We start from the raw sequence: 22,275 nt of genomic DNA, 5'->3' as shown, positions 1-22,275 counted from the left end.
CATTGGAACCACAGCTGTGTCCTCATTGTATGGTCACAGCACAGTAAGATTCTCTCCCCATTGTGTGCCCAGGACTCTGAGGCCTGGTGAACAACGCTGGCATCTCTGTGCCCACGGCACCCAATGAGTGGCTGACCAAACAAAATTTCATGAAGATACTCGATGTGAACCTGTTAGGGGTGATTGAGGTGACCCTGAGTCTGTTGCCCCTATGAGGAAGGCAAAGGGCCACATTGTCAACATCTCCAGTGTCTTGGGTCATGTGTCCATATACGGTGGGGCTACTGCATCTCCAAGTACGGCGTCGAGGCCTTCTCGGACTCCCTCAGGTATTGGACTGGGACAGAGCCCCTCCCTCCGTACTCTTACTTCTGTGCTTCCAGGGGAGCTTTTTTCAGGGCATCCATTTCATGCAACCTCAGAGGCTCTTCCTCCCAGATTCCTCTCTCTTGCTTTGTGCCAGGTAGTCACTGGGAAGCTCCTTTTTATCTTTTGCGTGTCCAGATGGTCCCTAGGCCTGTAGAGTTTGATTCAACCTATCCAAGTCCTGGAGGAAGGTCCACAGTCAGAAAGTGTCTGTGGAAGAATTGGAATCTGGATAACTTGGCTGCAGAGCCATGTCCTTAATTCCTATGATATTCAGCTACATGGAGCCCTTGAACAGACAGTATAGCATTTTGCCTAAATTCTATAGATACTTATGTGAGTGCACAATTATTATGTTTGAGGATAACAAGATTTTATCCTTAAACTAAAACCTCTGGCAGTTGAGAAAGGGACAAGAGACACAGAAATTATGTGCCCATCTCTTGTAATGGTTGTGATCATGGTAGCCATGGTAGCCATGGTAGCCAATGGAATGAGGGGAATGTTCTGAGCTGAGAATTTAAGAACTGAACTTGACAACATGGCAAAGTAAGACAGGAAAGCTTCCTGGATATGGAAATGTCGGTCCAGGCCCAGGATGAGTAATGATTGATTGCTTATGCTGTGGGTTCCTCCAGGAATAAACGTCTAGGCCTGGTCTGGCAGGAGGGATGCTGGAAAGTGGACAAGTTGGACTCATGGGGGGATGTGGGCCCTGGATAGGCCGTGGACCTTCATGTGTTGGCAGCAGATCTCCTTGGAACAGATTAAATCAGGGCAGCTAACTTGTCAAATCAGCCTCTAGAGAACCCACTGTCTGGAGGGTGGAGGATGGCTCTGAATACGGGGGAGCTGAAACCACAGGCAGAGAGATGCTCCTCAGAGAACGGATGGCCAGGGAGTTGACTAGAGCAGGAGAGGGGAGGGAGGTGACTGAGGAGTACGGAGGAGGTAAAGAGGGCAAATTCTGGAAATTGATAGCATTTGAAGGAAAGTAGGAGGAGACAGCATTTAAATGGTGCTTTGCAGTGGAATAGATAGGATTTAGAGCTAATAAGCTCATGATTATAAAATATATGGAAAAGTATTTCAACTCTATCCAAAGACTATGCCATCTTCATAAATTTTCTCCCCTTGACTGCTGCCCTTCATAATTCCCCAAGCTTTTAAGCTTATCGTACTCCAGTCTTCTTTGGGATTGTATTATTTTTGTTTGTTTCCCAAGTCCTCTGAAGTCCTTACCCCTTTGCCTGTCTGCTGTGCAGGAGAGAGCTCTCCTACTCTGGGGGGAAGGTGGCTATCATCAAGTCTTGTTATTTCAAGACCAACATGAGCACCCTGAGATGTTTTCTCAGGGCTTCCAGGAGAGATGGGATCCGGCTAGCCCAGAGGTCAAGGAGACCTATGGGGAGAAGTTTCTGGCATCCAGTGAGTGTGCTGTGGACTATGGGGAGAGAATCTAACTATTTTATGGAAGCCTGGGTCCATCATCAGAGCCTCCTACAATCTCAGGTCTATTCTCCTGGCTGACTTATTCACACAGTGGGGACATTTATCTCCATCCTTATGGTTCTGTGTGGCCAATTTGTAACCTAAACAAAGGGTTTAGCAGGGTCGGCCAGGGGGCTCAATTGGTTAGAGCACAAGCTCTGAACAACAGGGTTGCCAGTTCGATTCCCACATGGGCCAGTGAGCTGTGCCCTCTACAACTAGATTGAAGAAAACAAGCTGCCACTGAGCTTCTGGAGGGGTGGCCGGATGGCTCAGTTGGCTAGAGCACGAGCTCTCAACAACAAGGTTGCCGGTTCAATTCCGGCAAGGGATGGTGGGTTGCGCCCCCTGCAATAAAAATTGAAAACGACGACTGGACTTGTAGCTGAGCTGCGCCCTCCACAACTAGATTGAAGGACAACGACTTGGAGCTGATGGGCCCTGGAGAAACACGCTATTCCCCAATATTCCCCCAATAAAATTTAAAAAAAAAAAAAAAAAGAAAGAAAAGAAAGGTTTAGGTTTGTTAGACCTGGGGACCTGAAGCCCTCATTATGTTGAAGAGGAAACTGAAGCCAGAGAGAGAATTCAGTGAAATTTTCTTCCCAAATTAGAGCCGTGAATTGGAGAGGAGTGACGGGGAAGTATATAAAGATCTTTTCTCATTTTGAACAGACATCAAAATAACAAAAATTTTTTGAAAAAATGCAAGTTGAGTCTACTCTTGTGACGAACTGCATGGAACGCACCTGATACTCACCTGGCTAGGAGGCCAAGCTCATCTACCTCCCTATGAGCTATGTGCCCACCTTCCTGGTGGATGCTGTGGGCTACTGGAGCTCCCCAAGGGCTGCCAAGGCCCTGTGACCCAAGACTGGGGTGTTCTGTGGGTCTAGTTAGGGTTCTATGTGAGGGTTGATGTTTCATAAGAAGGAAAATAGGGTGGAGGGAGTGAGCTCTTCAGTTTCTAGTGTCATGTAGTTTATCCTCCTCCTCACTTCTGCCCCAGGATTCTCCTGGGGCCTGGGAATATTAGGAGGAAAGAACCAGTGTGATAATGTGGAACAGGGACCCAATGCCATATATATGTGCTCTGCTCCTTGAGCAGCCTCTCAAGGCTCTGAGCCTCATGGCCCCGAATCCTCATTTAAGGGAGGGTGTCAACACTGGGTGGGGTCTCAACCCCTCTCCTTTGCCTCTGTCTACCTCTTCAGAGTGTGCCTTGGCTCTAGCCAGTCTCTTCCTATCACAGAATGGCAATAGCTGGAGGAGGTGAAGGCCTCTCTCCACTGAAGATACCTGTGAACAGAGGTGGAGGTGTAGAGGGCAACCACCAAGCTGACCCATCAGCCTCAGGTGTCAACTCCACAGGGAGGCCTGTCTTCTGAGAGTGGGTGGCATTCTCAGCCCTAGGAAAATTACCTTCTGTGTAGTTCTGCAGCCTCCAAACATACTCCATGGCTTGCATGTTGTGATATTGGAATAAGAGCCCAGGGGAACACTGCCTTAGCCAGCAATCAGTAGAGAAGCCCATGAGATGATGAGTCAGGCCCAGGTCTGTGCTGGGGCACCTCCAAGTCATCTTTTTCTAGATCCAGAGGCAACCTCTGGATCTCTCCTCTCTTCTCAAGAACTGGGTTACTCCTGAGCTTGCTCACCTCTCAAATGACATTACCTGACATCTCCCTGTCAAGACTTCCCTGTTCAGTCACCCAGGAGGCAGAATTGGGACATGCCTCCCAGATACAGTGTAGGAGGTGTTGTGCCTTGGGGTGGTTATGAAGTAGGTGAGGTTTGCTTCTATCACTTCCCACATAGGCTTTGGGTTTGCTCCCCAAGGGTGGGTCCATGATCTGAACTCCTACCACCCTTGGTACAGAATGGCCAAGGTCTCTGGCTTTTTCCAAGTGACACCTGCTATCCGATTCTGGAGCTGACCAACCTTGGTAGATAGTGGAACATAGAGATGCATCCTTGTATCTTCACTCTGGGAATTTTGTGACCCCATTTCTGTGTCATACCCTTTAGAGAGGGAAGGTGTGGACAGTTGGCCCTGGGTCCGTGGGGATGAGCTGGTAACCATGCTCATCCTGAGGAATGGTGACCCCAGAGGTTATCCAAAGAACCACTGTAGATTTCAGCATCATTCTGTCCCTGCACCTTAGGCAATCCTGGGTGTGGTCCCTCACTACTCATACCTCTGTCTCATATCCTTACTTCCTTTACCAGTTTCCCTCCTACCTTTCTGTGAGTTCTTTGCCCCATTGTCTGGAATCTCTCCCTCCCCTCTAAGTCCTGACGCTGAGAGCTTTTCAAGTCGCTGGCCCTAGTCTTCTGCTCCTCCCATATGTTATCCCATCTCAGAGCCAAGATTCAAACCCAGGCCCTTTCTGCAGCTGCCTGGGAAACTAAGGACCCATCCTCATCATCTGGCAAGACCTCATTTCACTGATATTCATATCAGAACTCTCTCTTCTCTTGCCTTCTCTCCCTATGCCCAAAGTGTCCCCCCTCCTGACTTCTCTTGTCCGCTGTGGTTCTACCTGTTATCAGCCCCATACCTTAGAATCACTTTGACTCCTGGCCTCCCTTCTCTCTGCACATCCAATTAGCCATGGTACCAGTTGACTTCATAGTCCCTTCCTTCCACTGTCACCACCCTCCCACGCTGCTTCAGGCTCCTCAGCTCACCAGATCACCAAGTGTGTGTCTGATCCTGGGGATGGAAGGAAAATGCCCAGTGGGGTCCCTGCCCCAAGGTTGCTGATATGTCCTCAGTCCCTGATTCCCTCCATTTGCCTGGTCACTGGGTGAGGGCCAGAGCTGGGCCTGCTTGGAATACAGTGGAGGCTCCTCATTGGTGATCTGAGTATCACCTGCCAAGGGCCCAGGCCTTGAGCCTCAGTCTTTCTGGGAATTGAGGCACATCACCAGCTTCCCTGCCACCTCTGATTCAGGGCAATGGAGGCATAGCTATCCTGAGAGAAACCCTTCATTTTTCATTATCTCTCACAAAGGAGATTCACCTAAGGACGGAGAATTCCAAAGAACTAATAATCTAGAACTCATTTCTTTGGGGGTTTGGAGGGCAAAAAAACACACACCCCAATTTTGTTTGTTTTACATTAATGCATTTGCTTTAATGTTTTTCCCCAGAAAATAAAAATTAAGTTTATTTACATGCCTGCACCATGACAAATGATTTTGATCCCTGGACCAGAGGTGGGGGATTTCCAGGGGGCATGTCTGGGCTGAGTCCTCCTTTCTCCTTTGCCCTGCTCAGCCCACCCAGGTGAGCCACCTTCAGCACCGACCTCACTACTGGGGTCTTTCCCATCCTTGGCACCTTCACCCATCAGGGCTAGAGGAGAGAGAGAGTCACCCGCCAGGGCTGTCTGAAGTGACAAGGCTTCAGGTTAGACTTGAATTTCTTGCATCTGGGCTAATTGGTGTGGTGATGCATCCACCTATAAAAATTATAGAGTGGCTCACTCAGGGGCCTTGTGTCTGTTGCCAGCAGTGGAAAGGAGGGGAGCTCTTCTTCTCAGCTGGTTCCAGCACACTTCCAGCTGGGGCTCAGAGGACCAGCCTCTCCCACTGTCTCCTGAGCCCAATCCTTCTTGACCATCACCTCCTCCCTGCCCTATGGCGGCTCTCACGGACCTCTCCTTTATGTACCGCTGGTTCAAGAACTGCAATCTTGTCCGCAACCTCTCAGACAAGTACGTCTTCATCACGGGCTGTGACTCGGGCTTCGGGAACCTGCTGGCCAAGCAGCTGGTTGATCGGGGAATGCGGGTGCTGGCTGCTTGTTTCACTGAGGACGGGGCCCACAAACTTCGGCAAGATACCTCCTACCGTCTACAGACCACTCTACTGGATGTCACCAAGACCGAGAGCATCAAGGCAGCAGCCCAGTGGGTGAGGGACCAAGTGGGAGAGCAAGGTGGGGCAAATTACATTCTTTGGCTTTCTCAGTTTCTTCTTCTTTTTCTCTCTTCCTCCCAGAGGCATCTATCCGACAGTTATCAGGGACCATGTTGTTCAGATGAGGTGGGAGAGGAGATGTAGAGAAAGGGACTGGGGCTCTGGCTCAGTAGGACTGGAAGCCGCTGCATGGTTTATTCTGTCCGCATGAAGGGGTAATTTCCCAAGCAAGTTTTCTCTCCCAGAAACTCAGAGGGATGGAAGGAGGTTGCCATAGGTAGTCGGGGACAGAAGATGTGTTCTGTATGTCCAAACCTCTAAAAATGGAGTTGTCTCTCTGGAACTTTAGCTGTCCTGACTATCAGCTCCTACAGAAATGTGAGTGCACTGCTTATCGGAATCAGGCTGGAGGGAAGGGGATGGGAATAGGAGACTGGACTCCCTGAGTGGGGGCATTTGCTCTCTTTGACTATGTCAGGCTAGAAGGCTGGGGAGAGAGTGATCTGTCCTTTTCCTCACATCATGGTGGATTTTGGGTTTACCTCAGGATAAGTACCAATGTCAGAGTGGCTGCTATTGGGAAAGGAGGCTGTGGGCTGGGGCTGGACCAGGACTGCATGGGCACCTCCCCAGGGAGCTTCCTGCATGCAGTGCGTGGGCACAGGGGCGGGAGGAACAGGGTGGTTCTGTTGCAGAAGCAGCAGCCTAGGGGAAGTCCTGATTCCCAAGGGAACTAGTCTGGGGTCCATGCACACAGGTGGGGCCAGGAGAGCCCTGGGCCCAGGAGGAGCCAGACAGTAACTCCCTGCTTTATTTTTCTCCTTAACATTTACCACTATCCACTATCCAATACTGTTTATTTATTTTTCTTATTTATTGTCTATTTCCCCTGCTAGAATAAAGCTTCTGGGGGGGGGGCAGGGCTTTTTGTGCATTTTATTTCATATATATTCTTAGTACTTACTTAGAACAGTGTCTGGCATCTAGTAAGTTGCCAAATATTTGTTGGATGAACTAAGTAATGAATAATTCAGCAAGAGTGAGTCTCTCTTTCAATAAGCTGCCTCGCCCAGCGCCCTAGATTCAGCCCTGAGCCACTTCTGTTAATGATTCACTGGGTATATTAGTTTCCTGTTGCTGCTGTACTAAATTAACACAAACTTAGTGGCTTAAAACAACATAAATTTATTATCTTGTCGTTCTGGAGGTCAGAAGGCCAAAACGAGTCCCACTGTGCTAAAGTCAAGGTGTTGGTAGCTGTGTTCCTTCTAGGGGAGAATCCATTTCATTGCCTTTTCCAGCTTCTAGAGACTGCTTGCATTCCTTGGCTCGTGACCCTCTTCTTCTGACTTCAAGGCCTGCAAGCTTGGGCCAAGTCCTTTTCACACTGCATCTCTCTGGTTCTCTGTCTCCTGCCTCCCTCTTCCACTAGAAGGATCTCTGTAATTATACTGGGTTTACCAGGCTAATCCAGGATAATCTCCCCATTTTAAGGTCAGTCGATTAGCTATTTGAATTTCATCTGCCACCTTAATTCCTCTTTCCCATGTAATCGACCATATTCACAAATTCCAGGTATTAGTATGGGCACATCTTTGGGGGGACATTCTTCTACCTACCCCACTGGGAAATGGAGGTAAGGTTTGGTATGCCTTCTTATTGCCCCTGAGTGCTCTGGACATGACAGGTTGACCCTAAAGCTGTTCACACTGCTCTGACACTTCTGCAGTTGCTCTTTGCAGAAAAAAAAAATTAAGATTGTCCTGGTTTCCAAGCAGGCAGAGCCATTTCCAGGGATGATTAGAGGAAGTGGGGAGTATGTGTTCCTGCTCCCCAGGTGGAGATCACTTGGGTTTTATAGGCTTTTGGTCTCAAAAGCCTCATTGTCTCCTCTGTAAGACAAGAGGGTCTCCTTTAGCTGGGAATGTTCTGAGTCCTACCAGTCATTTGGTCTCCTGGGGGCTCTCTAATTGGAGGAAGGCAGGACGATAGGGTGGGGGCAGAGCTTTTGTGTGGACGCCAGGCCAACGGGAAAGGCTGGACCACGAGCGAGTGGTGCTTATATCCAGAACTGCCCTCAAGAGAGAGTGGGAAGTGTGCCCAGAGGAGGCTGCAGAGGCCAGGGTGGGGTGGTGGCACGGGGCTTGGGAAGGGAAGAAACCAAGGCAAGAAGCTCATGGAATCCCTGAATGAAGGAGCTGGAAGGCATCCTTAGGCGATCATTTAGAGGCTTTTCCAACATGTTTTAGCATCAAACACTTGCCTCCGAATGGAATTTTACTTGGAAGCTCAGTATGTAAAACAAATGAAAGTTGAGCTTCTCCTGCATCTCCCTCCCTTAGCAGGTTCTGGGGTTCAGCCTAGAAACTCTCAGGATTGCAAACCACAGGCTAGAAACAACTGTTCTAGTCCAGTCAACAAAGAACCTGGGGCCCAGAGAGACAAGTGATTTGTCCAAGGCTGCAGGTAGAATCAGGACTAGAATTTGAGCTCTTCAAGCCTGGGTCCCTGCAGAGTTGAATGACAATTCTTAGCATTATTTCTCTCCGTTTATACCAATTCAATTTAATTATCTCAGAGAGCCTTTTTCACATTTTTCCATAATTATTTTATTTAAATATTTCATATATTTATTTATAACTGTTATTTATTTCTTCTCTGGTTTGTGAGCTCCTTGAGTGATAAAACACTGTCGTGTTCATTTTATGTCACGAATACCGTCCTCTGTAGCTGACAGAGAACAGATGCATGAATGAATGGATGGATATGTGAATGGGTGAACGAATGGAGTGATTTTGGTAATGTGTGTAATAGATTTGGTTTCTTATGCTTAGATGAATATAGAGGGGGAAGCATAATGGGGGAAGAAATTCAAACATTTATCCATTGGGGTGACAATTATACCTCTTTTCCCAGAGCTAATAGCTTAGATGTATTAGCTAAAGCCTGGAGTGTTACCTGGTACAGGGCCCAGCTAGCTGGCAGACTGTGTGAAACAGAAAAAGTGCCCCTTTAGGGAAAACTAATTAGCAAAAGTACATGTTCCTTTGGGCTGTCATAGCTCCCCACCCAGGCCCCAGGCTGGCTGTCTTGTGCCACTGGGTAGTAGACCCGGATGCTTTTCCAGAGACAGTGCTGATTTCTGTGTGGTTCTCTCTCCCTCTGTCTTGCCTCCAGGCCTCTGGGCCCTGGTGAACAACGCTGGTGTGGGCGTGCCCAGTGGTCCCAACGAATGGCTGACCAAGGAGGATTTTGTGAAGGTGATCAATGTGAACCTGGTGGGACTGATTGAAGTGACCCTCCACATGCTGCCCATGATCAAGAAAGCACGGGGCAGGATTGTCAACATGTCCAGCTCTGGTGGTCGTGTGGCTGTCATTGGTGGTGGCTACTGCGTCTCCAAGTTTGGCGTCGAGGCTTTCTCGGACAGCATCAGGTGACTGGGCCCCGGTGCCAAACAACTCTGGTTGGGAGTCCTGGGGTTTCACCTCAGAATGAGAGGGCTGGGGCTGGAGGAATGACAGAATGTGGGCAGGGAGTTCTCATGGGAGGAAGATAAAACAGCAGCAGGAAGAAGGCTAGCCCTCAGGGGGCTTTCCCCAAGGACCGAGAGAAGACAGGATGAGAAGACTAGTGAGGTGATAGGAGGCTATCTTCCTGCCTGCCCTTGAGCTGTCCCAGAATAAATAAAACCCTATTTGGGCCTGTAGGAGGGATTGTCCCCCAAACAGAGAGGACTGGGGGCAGATGTGCCTGTGGGAGACCCTCAGAGGGGGACGCAAGCCTCCCATTGAGCCTCTCACTCCTTTTGCCATGTGAGTGTTGGGTGTGGGGCTGAGTGAGGGGGACCTGGTGGGAGGAAAGGCTTTGGTCTAGATTCTCTGTTAACTTCCTCCGTCTGGGTTTGCCTAATGCGAATTGCCCAGAGACCAGGCTTGGGAAAGGGCTGAGGCTCCATGACAGGGCTTATTTGCATGAAACCAAAGCCTGGCCTGGTGCAGGGTTTGGGAGAGCACTTCTAGGTTCCTGGGGAGATCAGTCCCTCTAGAGGTGTTGGAGGTGACTCTCCCTGATGACCCGTTGCCATCTTGGGGCCCCAGACTAAGTCCAGCTCTTCTTTCCCAGGCGTGAACTCCACTACTTTGGGGTGAAAGTCAGCATCATTGAGCCAGGAAACTATCGGACAGCCATTTTGGGCAAAGAGAACATGGAGTCACGCTTGCAGAAGCTGTGGGATCGGCTGCCTCAGGAGACCCGGGAGAGCTATGGAGAGGAGTACTTCTGTATCTGTGAGTTCCCTGGGAGGGAGAGGGGCCTCCAGGGGGCACAGGGAGATCTTGGGGGCCATTGACCCGCTTTCATTTTATAGGTGATGGGATGCAGGCTCAGAGGGGTTATGGGCACAACGTTCAACAACTAGTGGCAATGCTGGGGGTTAAGAACAAAGACCAAGTTGGCAACTGCTGGGAGTGTGTGGCAGAACCATAGTTGCTGGGAAGATGGGGTGTTAGGAGAGATACTGCCCACTCCTGGCACCTGACCCCCAAAACATCATTACCTTGGTGAATTAGGTGAAAATGTACTGACAGAAGTACAGAGAAGATATTAAGAGCACAGCTGCTCGAGCCACACTGCCTGAGTTTGAATCCCAGCTCTACCGCTTACCAGCTAGGAGACTTTGGGCGTGTTACCTTGTTGCCCTATGTCTCAGTTTTCTCATCTATAAAATGAAGTTAATGATAGTGCCTACCTCACAAGGCTGCTATGAGAATTAATATTTGTGAAATATCTTGCACTCACTAAGTGCTTATTAAATCAATAAAGAGAAAAAGGAGCGTACGAGTACGGTATGTAAAGGGAAGAGGCTCTCGGCAGCTCTCTTCCTCTCTGAGCTAAGGGTCTCCTGGGAAGCTCAGGTGTTTTTGGAGAGTAGAGGTGGCACATCACAGCTGTTTGTTATACTGCCCCCAAACCTTGGGCAGTTCTTCCAGTTTTTGAGGGATGAATGGAGCCCTGACTATTGGGGCTCAAGAGGAGGGGGTGGCCTGAGGGTGCAGTGGAGGATGAATGGCCACAGGACCTAGTGGAGCACCCGTGGGAGGAGAGAGGTGGCCACTTTGAGGACCACAAGGCCCAGCATTCACTCAGATCATGTAATCTCGAAGCAGAAAGTGTGGTTTCAGGAGAGGATGATTCAGAAGACTTCCTATTCTCTCCATTTCTCTGGCTCTCAGCACCTTAGAGCCACCTCTGTAGCTGCCTTTGTGAAAGACACCCTTGTCAATAGAAATTGGTACTGACAAAATTAGCAACTTACTTCTCCAATTGCTTCTCTTGACCTGGCCACCAGCCAAGAAGGTGGGGCTGGTACTTTGCTGATTCAGGAGGTTCTCTTCTGCCAGAGTGAAGTAGCCAGGCTCTCAGCCCCTTTCTTGCTCCCTTTGGACCTCAACGGTCTAGTGACATATTTCTTTAACCCAGATTTTTTCTTCTTTTTTTACTTGGCTTCTATGAAATTCCCTGGAAGACCAGTTACTGTTGTGGTTAAGCTCTTAGGCTCTGAATCTAGGCTGTCTGAGTGCAAATTTCAGCTCTCCTGCTTACCTTGTTTTTTCATCTTTAATGAGTTATGAGAATGCAACAAGTTAATATGTATAAAATGCCTAGATTACCTGGTCCCTGGTAAGACCAATTTGATATAAAAGTTTGGTTTTTAATCCTCCCTCAGACAGCATGGTACTTATAAGCTATCAGTTCTTATATTGCAAAAATAGATGCTTAGATAGTAATTATCCAAAATCCAAAGTAATGAATTTTTAAAATATACCCAGAAACCCTGGATGGGTTAAACGTAATCACTCAATCAAATCCATGGCAGGTATCTAACTGTCCAGAGGAGTTTATTTTAGTGTGATGCTCTCCTGAACATCATACATCACCAGAGTAAAAAGCCAAGACACCAAAACCATGAAAATTTATTCACTTAATCCACATTTTATTGAAAGCCCACCACCTGCCAGACACTGTGTGAGGCTAAGGAGTGAGAGTAGACCACGTGTCAGGGCTCACAGCTCACTGCCTGTAGCTTAGGCCCAGTAGAGGAGACAGATCTTAATAAACACACACACACAATTAATGGCAAATGTGTATAAGTGCCATGGAGAGAAACACAGAGCTATGAAAGAAGAATGGGGCTGGAAGTTGGGGCTCCAGTTTAGATGATAACATAGGGGAGGGCTTCTCTGAGTTGACTATGGGGAAGTATAAGTTAGGCATTACTGAAAAGTGGAAAGGGACGATAGGCAGGGAAATTTTTGTAGGAAGGCCCTGAGGCAGAAAAATCTTTAGAGGAATTTTAAGAATGACGGAGGGTGGGGGAACGGAGGCACACAGGATAAATTAGAGCAGCAAAGCGCAATGAGGATTCAGGATGTGATCTGATTTGTGATTATGAAAGACTGCTCTGGTTGCTGCAGTATTCCAGGCTAGACATGATGCTGGTTTGGACTAGATAAAAGGTGGAGAAAATGAAAAGAAGTTGAGAGATTCCAGGTGTATATTAGACCTGCTAGCACTAGGAGGGAGAGGACGCCATCATGGAAAAGTGCTAGGTTTATAATTCAAGGAACCTGGTGGATGAAAATATCATTCATTTATTGATTTAGGGGAAAATATTCAGAGTAGTATTACTTAAAGTAAGTAATCTTTTAGTTCTGAACATATTAGAGTTCTCTGAGGAGAAAAAAAGTCCTAAGGATTTACATCAGTTGGACTTTCTCAGTGATAATAGAAAATCCAATTCAAATTATTCAAGCAGAAAAGGAATTTCTTGGCACTCATGACTAAAAAGTTGAGGGATATGGGCTTCAGTTATAGTCTAATCCAGTCTGCAGATGATGTTGTTAGGACCTGGTTTTACCCTATTTCTTGGCTCTGCTGCTTTTGTCGCGACTCCAGTCTCACAAGCACTCCCTGTGGAGGTCACGTGGCTGCAGCATCTCCTCACCTCCTCCCAGGGATAGTCCTTTCAGTAGCTCCCCTAAAAGGCCTAAGATTCACTCTGACTTGGTGGGCCTATAACGGCAGGATCAGAGGGATCTGTAGGATGTACCCAACTCTGAGCCCATCACTGTGCTCGGGGGAATGTGAAGATCTGATTGGCTCAGGCTATGTCATGTGCTCCGTCCAGACCAAAGAACTCAGACTGGCAGAGGCAAAGATCCTAAAGAAAAATCTGTAGCTGTTGCTTAAGGGAAATAGATGTGGGGAGTGTGTGTGTGGGGGGGATAATATATATCCTCTGTGAGATCCCCCTAAAACTCTCCCTTAGCCAAGAGTGGTCCAAATTATTCATGGGAACACTGTGGGGCTGAGGTGAAACACAGATTCAACCAGTGTCTGAAAATCTCACAAGGCCATTTTCTAAGTATGTGAAGTGGCTCAATGCAGGCAGAAGTTGTAATCTCCTGTGGAACATAAAAGAATATGGAGAAAGGCAAACTTCCTCTGAAAACCACGTCAAAAGCTGCTATCATTCTTCTGAAGAGTAGTAAAATACCATGTGTTGATGCATCTGTCATCTGCCCCATGAGTGCAGAGGAAAACTTTCAGGCAGCCATTTGACTACTTTTAGATTAAATTTTTTTCCAAGTGTTCTAATTTTCACTTCACTTTAACTGGTGTTTATGGGGATACAGAGATGTCTCTGGGAAGCTAGTTGAGGAGATCTAAAAGCAAATACAACACCACACAGAGTATCATGCAGCGATGGACATACATACAAGGCAACAGTATTGAATCTTAATTCTGCGGTGGCAAGGCCTTCACGAGGTGAAGACGAATGACTTAGTGAGTTTTGAAGAGTGAATAAGAGTTCTCAAAAAAAGAAAAAGATGGCAGCTATTTCCCATAGAGGGAAGAGCATGAACAGCATTTTGGAGACCTGACAGTACTGCGTGCTTTTGGAGGCAAGTGTGGATTCAGAGTTTAGCTTACAGCCGTCCTCTATGTTACACAACTCTCTAAGCTTCAGTTTCTTCACTACAAAGTATAATTCCTCTCTCACAGACTGTTTGGAGAATTAAACAAGAATGTAAAGCACTCAGCTCGGACATATAATAATGTCACTGCAGGCTCACGAGGAGTCCCAGAGAGGACTCATCCCGGAGCAGCGGTGACCAGGTTCTGGTCTCCATGGAAGAAAGAATTCAAGAGCAAGACAAATGCAGGAAAGCAGAAGGAGTTTATTGAAACGAAAGTACACCCTTGAGAGGGAAATGTGGAACAAGTCAGAGATGGAGTCACGCCCAGGAAGTCCTGACCAGGGGTATTTATATCTCTGGGAGGCAGGAATTGGCAATGTCCCATTGACATGGCTCATCAGTTTCTTCTCTCTGGGCGGGACCCTCTGTTTCTTGCTTTTCTTTCCTTATGTTGCTCCTCTGGAACTATCATGGTATCAGATACATGCTGGGAGCCATAATAATCGCAATGAAAATGAGATTATAATGACATTATAATTAGCTAAAGATCAGGTCCCTGTCATAGGGATTCGCCAAGCTGGATGAGGCTGATTTCTTGTTTTTCTCCAGCGTCAGGTGCCATATTCAGTCACTTGTTACGTGTGTAATCAGTGAGGCACCTTGCATTGTATCCTGGAGGAGGTGGTCAATTTCCGAGGCTACTCATCCTGCCCCTAAGGAGAGCTCAACAAACCTCAGCCATCACTGTTAGAACTAGTCTGGCCTAAGAGAAATATGAAGAGGTTGTGGTAGGGATGAGGCTGGGAGAGATTAGGAGTCAGATCATAAAAGGCTTTGATAGCTCCACTAAGGAGTATGACTCTTATCCCAGAAACGTTGGAGAACCTTTTAAGTAAATGACTCTGAAATGACCTGATCAGATTTGTGTTGCTGTGGGAAGGATGAAGGTAGAGACCTGAGACCAGCTTGGAAGCTATTGCAGAAACCCAGTAAAGGAATGACAAAGGCATGATGGGAAGCTATTGCAGAAACCCAGTGAAGGAATGGCAAAGGCATGATGGGAAGCTATTGCAGAAACCCAGTGAAGGAATGACAAAGGCATGATGGGAAGCTATTACAGAAACCCAGTGAAGGAATGACAAAGGCATGAGTTAGAAGTCTTGGTGGCTGTGGGAAGTGTGTGTGTGTGTGTGTGGGGGGGGTAGTATTTCGGGGAGCAGGTGCTGTGGAGACAGACTGAAGAAATATTTAGGAGTGGTCACACATCACCACTGAGCACAAACTCCAGCAAGTTACTGTGGTCAACCAAATAGTCCCCTGGCCTGGGAACCCTGGGACAGGCTAGGTATCTTGGAGTGATATTTAACTATCCCCAAAACAGAACTATATTGGCAATGGCTAGTTAATAGCAACCTAGTATGGGAACATTCCCAAAGAAGCAGCACACAGAATCATGTGACCAGAGGGGACCAGCACGTGAACAGAGCCCAGCATTCAAATCCTAATAAGCCTGGAGTTTAGCCACAGCCTAGGAGCAACACAGCCACCTGTCAAGTTTTTCTTCATTTTATTCCTGCCAGGGAGACCACAAAAAAAATTCCACTCTCTTCCTGGGGAGGGACTAGATCGGAAATCCAAGACCTGTCCCTGGTGAAGGAGGAAGGAACAGAAACTCAACTATTGGGTCTATACTAACTGCCAAAGCCTGGTCCCTGATACTTTATGGATTTTTGTCTGGCTTAATTCTCACAATAACACAAATGTTTCCTAGATGCCTGAATCCAAAGCCCACGGTCTTCCTCACTATCCAGATGAGTGACGGGGTTCAATGGTACCTCTGTCCCCCTTCCCACTCCATGCCTAACAGGCTGCCCTGCACAAAATAGGAGCACAACAAATATTTGAGAGAACAATGGAAGAATGTGCCTTATTCCACTTCCATGTCGCAGATAGCTTCCGACCCCTGGCTATGCGGTCCTCCCCATCTCTTAGAGCCTAGCTCCAAAGCCACCCATCACATCAGCCTGCCTGTCACCCTCAGCAGTCCACACAGCTTTGCCTGGCTCTGAGGAAGCATCTTGAATGAGTCCTTCGACACTCTCCTCCCTGCCTGGGACCTGCTGGTGGTGGATTTTCTGTCCGGCCCAAGGATGGAGGGCAGAGTATAGGCTTCCTAAGACATTATCGCTTTAAGTCAGCATGGCTGTTTTGGGGGACCCCAAAATGTAATTTACCTTCTTCGCTACAGTTGTTGTCTCTCTAGGAAACAGAAAGGGAAATTCCTCAAAGTTGGGATTAAGGACACTTGAATAACACTGTCCTGTCCTCATCAACAGCCCACCAGTGTCCTGCAAAGAGGGGGTGAATTCCTTGCCTTCCTAGACCATCCCCAAAGTCGAGCTTGATTTTGCTACCTCTTTGTTTTCAACTTTCGATCTCTTATCTCAAAGTCTGACTTTCAGGCACCACTTTCTCCAGCGTGCTTGGAGCTCTCATTGAAGTATGGGCCAGGAGCACAGGGGCAGATCAGGCCCATAAGTATATCGTGTGCCTTGTTTCCTACTTGTGTGATGAGCTTTGGCTGACTTGGACTTGGGGGCCTTGTACCCATCTCCACACCCATGTGCACAGGGTAGCAGAGTACCCCTCACATCTGTCAGAGCCTTAACAAGGTGCCTGTCTGTGCCTTACTTCATTTGAGCCCCCCAATGGCCGTATGACCAAGGCAAGGGCAGTCTTACTACTTTTTAATAACATTTTTTCCCTGCATGCTTTTGTAGAAAATTTGGGAACTCTAGGAGGTAAAAAACCTCCAGTGACTAGGAATTCTGCCAGCCAGACAATATTTTTACTTATTTTTTTCCAATTTTTTTATGGACTTACATACACTATTCTGTTTGCCCCCACTGACTACCTTGCTGTTATTCATCTTTATTATTCTCTAGGGCAGGTATTGTTATCCCCATTTTACAGATGATGACAGTTAAAGCTCAAGGTCACCCAACTAATAAGCGTCAGAAATGGGCACTTTTTTTGTGGTGCTAGTGTAATGCGATAGTAGGAATTCAATACACAATTCTTGAATTTAGGAAGAGAAATAAGATTATTTACAGGGTGGTTGTGAAAGGCACAACATGGACGGGGTGGTAGATCTGCCTGAAATGTTAGATCAGCGATCTGATGGAAAGGGCGCTTGGAAGAAATTCAGAAGAAACTGTCTTTACTGTAGAATAACAGAGCCTTTGATGTTGTTGTTTTTCTTCTCCTGTACCCTCAAACAGATACGGAGAAGTTAAAAAACATGATGCAGTTGGCAGAGCCAAGGATCAGAGAGGTCACCAACAGCATGGAGCATGCCATTGTTTCACGGAGCCCTCGCATCCGCTACAACCCTGGCCTGGATGCCAAACTCCTCTACCTCCCCCTGGCTAAGTTGCCCACCCCTGTGACAGATTTCATCCTGAGCCGGTACCTTCCAAGGCCAGCAGACAGTGTCTGAGCTGGGGAAGCCCAAGGGGTGGTCAGTGGGGTGTAGAGGAGGGGGCTGGGAGAAGGGACTTTGGGGTCACAAGAGGTGGCACCAAATGTTCTGTGGACACTGTGCTTGGCTGACACCCACTGCTGGCGAATTTGTGGATAACTTCTAACAGAAGAGAAGTGCCTCTTCCCACTCACTGGGGCCCCACAGAAACCTAAGGTGGGCTTTGCAAGTTCAAAGACCTGTAGCATCGCCCCAGGGACACCTGTCACCCACTCAGGATATGGCTTTTTCTGGACCTAGAAAAGTCAAGGAGAGGAAAACTAGCTCCTGCTGAATCACGAGCCTCCCTCGGTTATCACGGCCACCGGGAAATAGTGTGGCATAATCTAGCCCACAGGAGAATCTCAACCACTTTCCTATTGGGTCTCTAACTACGCATTAGCCTCATTCACATAACCCATTATTTGAAGTATGTAGTAAGGCAGACAGGGAGTACAAGATTATATCAGACAGAAGTTTATAATATTTTCTTTCTCTTTAGAATTCTCTATCCATAGGTGATTGGGTCCACATGAAATAGTGTTCATTTATTTAATCATCATTGATTAATGCTTCAAGTATTTATTGAGTGCCTACTACATACCAGGCACTGTGTAGGTGTTGGAAGGATGTAACATGATTAAATCACGGTCTTGGCTTATTTTGTGTTTTTGTTTTTTGGCACAATATCTAGTAGTAGAGCTAGGACAAACAGTGATAGAAGAAACAGAAATGAGAAAATCAAATTCTTAGAGCTGTAAAGAATCTTAAAGGTCATCTAATTCAGTTGTTCCCAAACTTGGCTGTATATCATAATTGCCTGGTTAATTAAAAATACAGATTCCTAGGCCTCAATGTTAGAAAATCTGATTCAGTAGGCTTGGGATGGGGCCCAGAAATCTGTATTTGAAACAAGGTCCTGCATGATTCTGCTGTAGCTGGGCACTAGGGACTAGGGAACTTTGATTGTTCCCTAGAAGTAACTAATGCTCAGAGGAAGATGTGACCTACCCAGTCCCCCAGTGTGGTGACCAAGACAAAACTCAGGTGTTCAGGTTCCCAGACTAGGGTTTTAATTATAGGAGAATAAAATTCTGAAATTAGTAACACTGTCAAATAAGTCATTGAACTAAAAATTTTTAAAAAGCCTTAAAGTTCTGAGCCATATGACGTTCTATTGAAAAGACTTTTTTGATCTTGAGGAATGGTCATGTAATAAAGGTCAAATGTGAATTTTTTAATGAAAATGTCTTTAATTTGCGTCTCTTTAACATCCAGCTGAACTTGAAAATAATAAAATGGAATTTAATTACATCTGAAAAAGACTCCTTTTCCAAATAAGGTAACATTCACAGATTCCAGGGATTAGGATGTAGACATATCTTTTGGGGGACCACCATGCAATCCACTGAGCCTGTTATTTGCAGCACTTCTATCCCTGGCACCAAATTCTGTATCAGGTAGAAATCACTGAGCAGCCAGTAACAGAAAAGCCAACTTACATTGGCTTAAACAATAAAAAAAAGAATTCAGGCAGGACCCCATCGCTGAATGACGCCATCAAGGATGCAGTTTCTTTCTGCTTCTTTGCTCGGCCAGCCACAGTTTTGGCTTGAACCTATAAATTTAATTATCTTTATTGTTGTCGTATGACTGCCAGTGGCAGTGGGAACTCTGCTCATTCACAATTTATAGGAGAAGAAAGAGCCTGTCTTTCTATGGCGTTAAAGATCAAGGAAGTTTCTTTCGCAGAGCCCTTACCAAGGCTCCCCTTCAACCTCACTGACCCAAATTCGCTTAAGTTTGTCCATCCCCGGACCAATCACTAACAAGGGGGCAAATTGCCATGAAGTGTTTAGATTAATCATGGGACAGAATGGGAAAATTCAAAACTCAGATTCTATGCTATTGAAAGAGTTGAATCTAGGTCAAAAATAAATTTTCTTTTTTGAAGACTCAAAAATTTACTACGGGGACACTATGGCTAGTTAATTTTGAGATATTAACACATTTTCATTGCTCCTTGATTTCCTAGTTTCACTTTCCCCACTCAGGTAGGGAGCCAATTTAGTACTTCCTTACCTAGGGTGAGATAGTTGACAGAATAGAACAAATACATTTCTTGCACTCTCTCCAGCTTTAGTTTCCCCAATCCTAATATCTTTAGAGAAATTACAGAATTTGGGGAAGAAGCAAAAGAAAATGTGACTTGTGTATGCATATACTATCTCAGAGAAGCGGGGCCTTTCCCCTCAGATAAGGAGATTCACTTTGGCTGATGAGAGAAGAAGGTGAGATTTGGAGCTTCCAGAGTAGGAGGCACCAGGGTTCACTTTCTGGAAGTATGTTGGGGAAGTGGAAAGACTCAAGAATTGCAGCTACATTGTGCATTTAGGCCCTGGGTGACCTCACAGAAAACTCATCCGTCTCACTGTGGCAGGAAGGCAGTAGAGATTCACCAGATATATGGGCATGTAGATGGGGACAGCAGACATTTAAGAGGTACCTATGCAGATGCTAGAAGACTGAATATTTTGCTCTGAGGTCTATCCTGCCACCCATCATTAATAGTTGAGATATTTTTTGGATTTGAGAGATTAATATCTACTTCAATATTACATTTTAGTTTATTTAAGATTAAGATCATAACTTTTTTGTATAGCTTTTGTATTTTCCTAGAGTTTTTTAAAAAGATTTTCATTAAAATATAGCTAACATACAATGTTATATTAGTTTTAGGTGTATACTGTATTTTTCAACATTTATATACCTAAAGAAGTGATCACCATGATAAATACCCTAACCAACTGACACGGTACCATGCTATCACAATATTATTGACGGTATTCCTCATGTTACACCCTACATCCCCATGACTACTTTGTAACAACCAATTTGTACTTCCTAATCTCTTCCTATTATTCACCGACCCCCTCAACCCCACTCCCATCTGGCAACCATCAAAATGTTCTCTGTGTCTATGAATTTGTTTCTGTTTTATTTTGTTCTTTAGAGTTCACATTTAAGCGAAATCACATTGCATCTGTCTTACTCTGTCTGTTATACTCCACTCAGCATAATTCCCTCCAGGTCCATCCATGCTGTTGTAGGTGGCAAGAATCCATTCCCTTCCATGGCCGAGCAATATCCTATTGTATATATGTACCACCTCCTCTTTATCCATTCATCCATCGATGGACACAGGCTGCCTCTACATCTTGGCCATTGTAAACAATGCTGCAATGAACATGTGGACGCACACTTCTCCTTGAAGTAGCGCTTTGGGTTTCTTCGGATAAATACCAAGAAGTGGGATAAGTGGGTCCTTCTTTCTTTCCTGTTATAGCTTTTTTTTTTTTTTTTAAGTCTATTTTGTCTGGTATACATATTGCTACCCCAGCTTTTTGTTTATTTGTTTGTTTCTATTTGCATGACATATCTTTTTCCATCCCTTTACTTTCAGTCTGTGTGTGTCTTTCAATCTGAAGTGAGTCTTGTGTAGGCAGCATATGTAAGGGTCTTGTTTTCTTGGGGGCTTTTCATGAGCTCTGGGCTCAGACCTCGAACCAGGGAAGGATGGCTTCAGTAGTTCCTTGCATTTCTCATATTGGCTTCTGTTCTCCTTTACATGAAGAGAGATTTGCCAGTCACAGCCATCCTCCCTAGATATATACTGGGGATGCCCAAAAAAATGTACACATTTTAAGAGATGTTATCTATGTATTACTTTTTGAAGTTGAATTGAATTATGGTAGCACTGTGTAGTATGATGTTTGCTCAAAAGACGGTGTTAATCAAATGAATTCTAGCGTCATCATTGTATTACAATTTTAATACAGTTTTTTCCTTTCTTAAAATGTGTACACATTTTTTTGGCATCCTCTGTATATACTGGTCTCATTGCTCAGCAGGAAAATGTTCCAGATATCATGGCTGGATAGAAATATCTCTCTTTCTCTCTCTATCCCTCCTGCTTTATTGCCTCCCTCCATCCTTCCCATCTTCCCTCCTTTCTGAATGGTTGATGGAAACATTCGGAAATTATTGTCCACATTCTATAGCTGCTGGATTGTACACAACAGATTGTACTTTTATTGTAAGATATAGTTTCAGCTATGTGTCACAGACACCAGAATTAACAGTGAATTACACAAGACAATTGTTTCTTTCTTCCTCATGGAAAAATCTAGAATAGTATGGTGTCTCCTCTCTATTAATTTGCTATAGAGACTAGATAGAGACAAATTTGTAATTTGTAATAGGGGCTCAAACTCCTTTGGTCTTTTTGCGATGCCATCTTACAGTCCAAGATGGCTCCTGCCCGCAGGAATGGGACAAGGAAGGACAGGCCTCTACCCTTTAAGGTCATAGCACAGATGTTTCTTTTCACTTGTGCTCATAACACACTGGCCAGAACTTAGTCACATTGTCACATCTAGCTACAAGACAGGCTAAAATTTGGTTCTCTTTCTGAGAGCCATGCATTCAGCTAAAACGTTCATTATTACGGATGAAGGGAAGAATGCATATTGTGGCCCTGCTGGCAGTCTCTGCCACCCAAGATAAGTCCATTCCTGTTGGGGATCTTCAGCAACAGCTGCTTCCTTTATAGTCTTTGGTGTTCAAAAGGATTAATAATTGCATTTCTGAATCTATGGGCCAAATGGTTGCGATTTCTCTAGGAGGACTGGACTGGACTTTCAGATTCTAGGAATCCTCCCTTTCTAATGTACCCGAGCCTCTCTTAATGGCAGAGAATTGAGACGAGTTTTGAGACATTTTTCATGAGCAATCAGTTTTAGTCTTTGAGTTACTTCCTTTGCAGTTAGAGAGTGGTCTCTATTTTTCTAACAGTTTTGTTGAGGTACCATTTGCATACCTTAAATTCACTCATTGAACTTTATGTAAGTGTACAGTTAGATAATTGTTTACTAAATTTATACAATTTGTGCAACCATTGGACAGTCCAGTAATAAAACATTTTCTTCA

The 22,275-nt window shown here is 45.8% G+C and overlaps 1 protein-coding gene across 1 annotated transcript; it reads left to right on the top strand.

Annotated features, from left to right (window-relative positions):
- The first annotated feature begins 5,273 nt into the window (after positions 1-5,273).
- Positions 5,274-18,487, top strand: SDR9C7 (short chain dehydrogenase/reductase family 9C member 7). Its single transcript, XM_019742308.3, has 4 exons — positions 5,274-5,803; positions 8,962-9,220; positions 9,910-10,073; positions 17,048-18,487. The coding sequence occupies exons 1-4, from the start codon at positions 5,503-5,505 to the stop codon at positions 17,263-17,265; spliced, it is 942 nt and encodes a 313-aa protein (XP_019597867.1). The 5' UTR covers positions 5,274-5,502; the 3' UTR covers positions 17,266-18,487.
- The last annotated feature ends 3,788 nt before the right edge of the window (positions 18,488-22,275 follow it).

This window comes from Rhinolophus sinicus, chromosome 1, assembly GCF_057876585.1.
Source record: "Rhinolophus sinicus isolate RSI-liver-muscle chromosome 1, RSI-T2T, whole genome shotgun sequence".
NCBI classification, from domain to species: domain Eukaryota; kingdom Metazoa; phylum Chordata; class Mammalia; order Chiroptera; family Rhinolophidae; genus Rhinolophus; species Rhinolophus sinicus.
The sequence above is the reverse complement of the archived record's forward strand: the minus strand, read 5'-3'. Positions and strand labels throughout refer to the sequence as shown.

Excerpts from the sequence above, each read along its gene's own strand:
- SDR9C7 (XM_019742308.3), top strand. The coding sequence starts at position 5,503 with ATGGCGGCTCTCACGGACCTCTCCTTTATGTACCGCTGGTTCAAGAAC. Across the intron at positions 5,804-8,961 it reads GGACCAAGTGGGAGAGCAAG|GCCTCTGGGCCCTGGTGAAC; the intron begins GTGGGGCAAATT and ends TCTTGCCTCCAG. Across the intron at positions 9,221-9,909 it reads GCTTTCTCGGACAGCATCAG|GCGTGAACTCCACTACTTTG; the intron begins GTGACTGGGCCC and ends CTTCTTTCCCAG.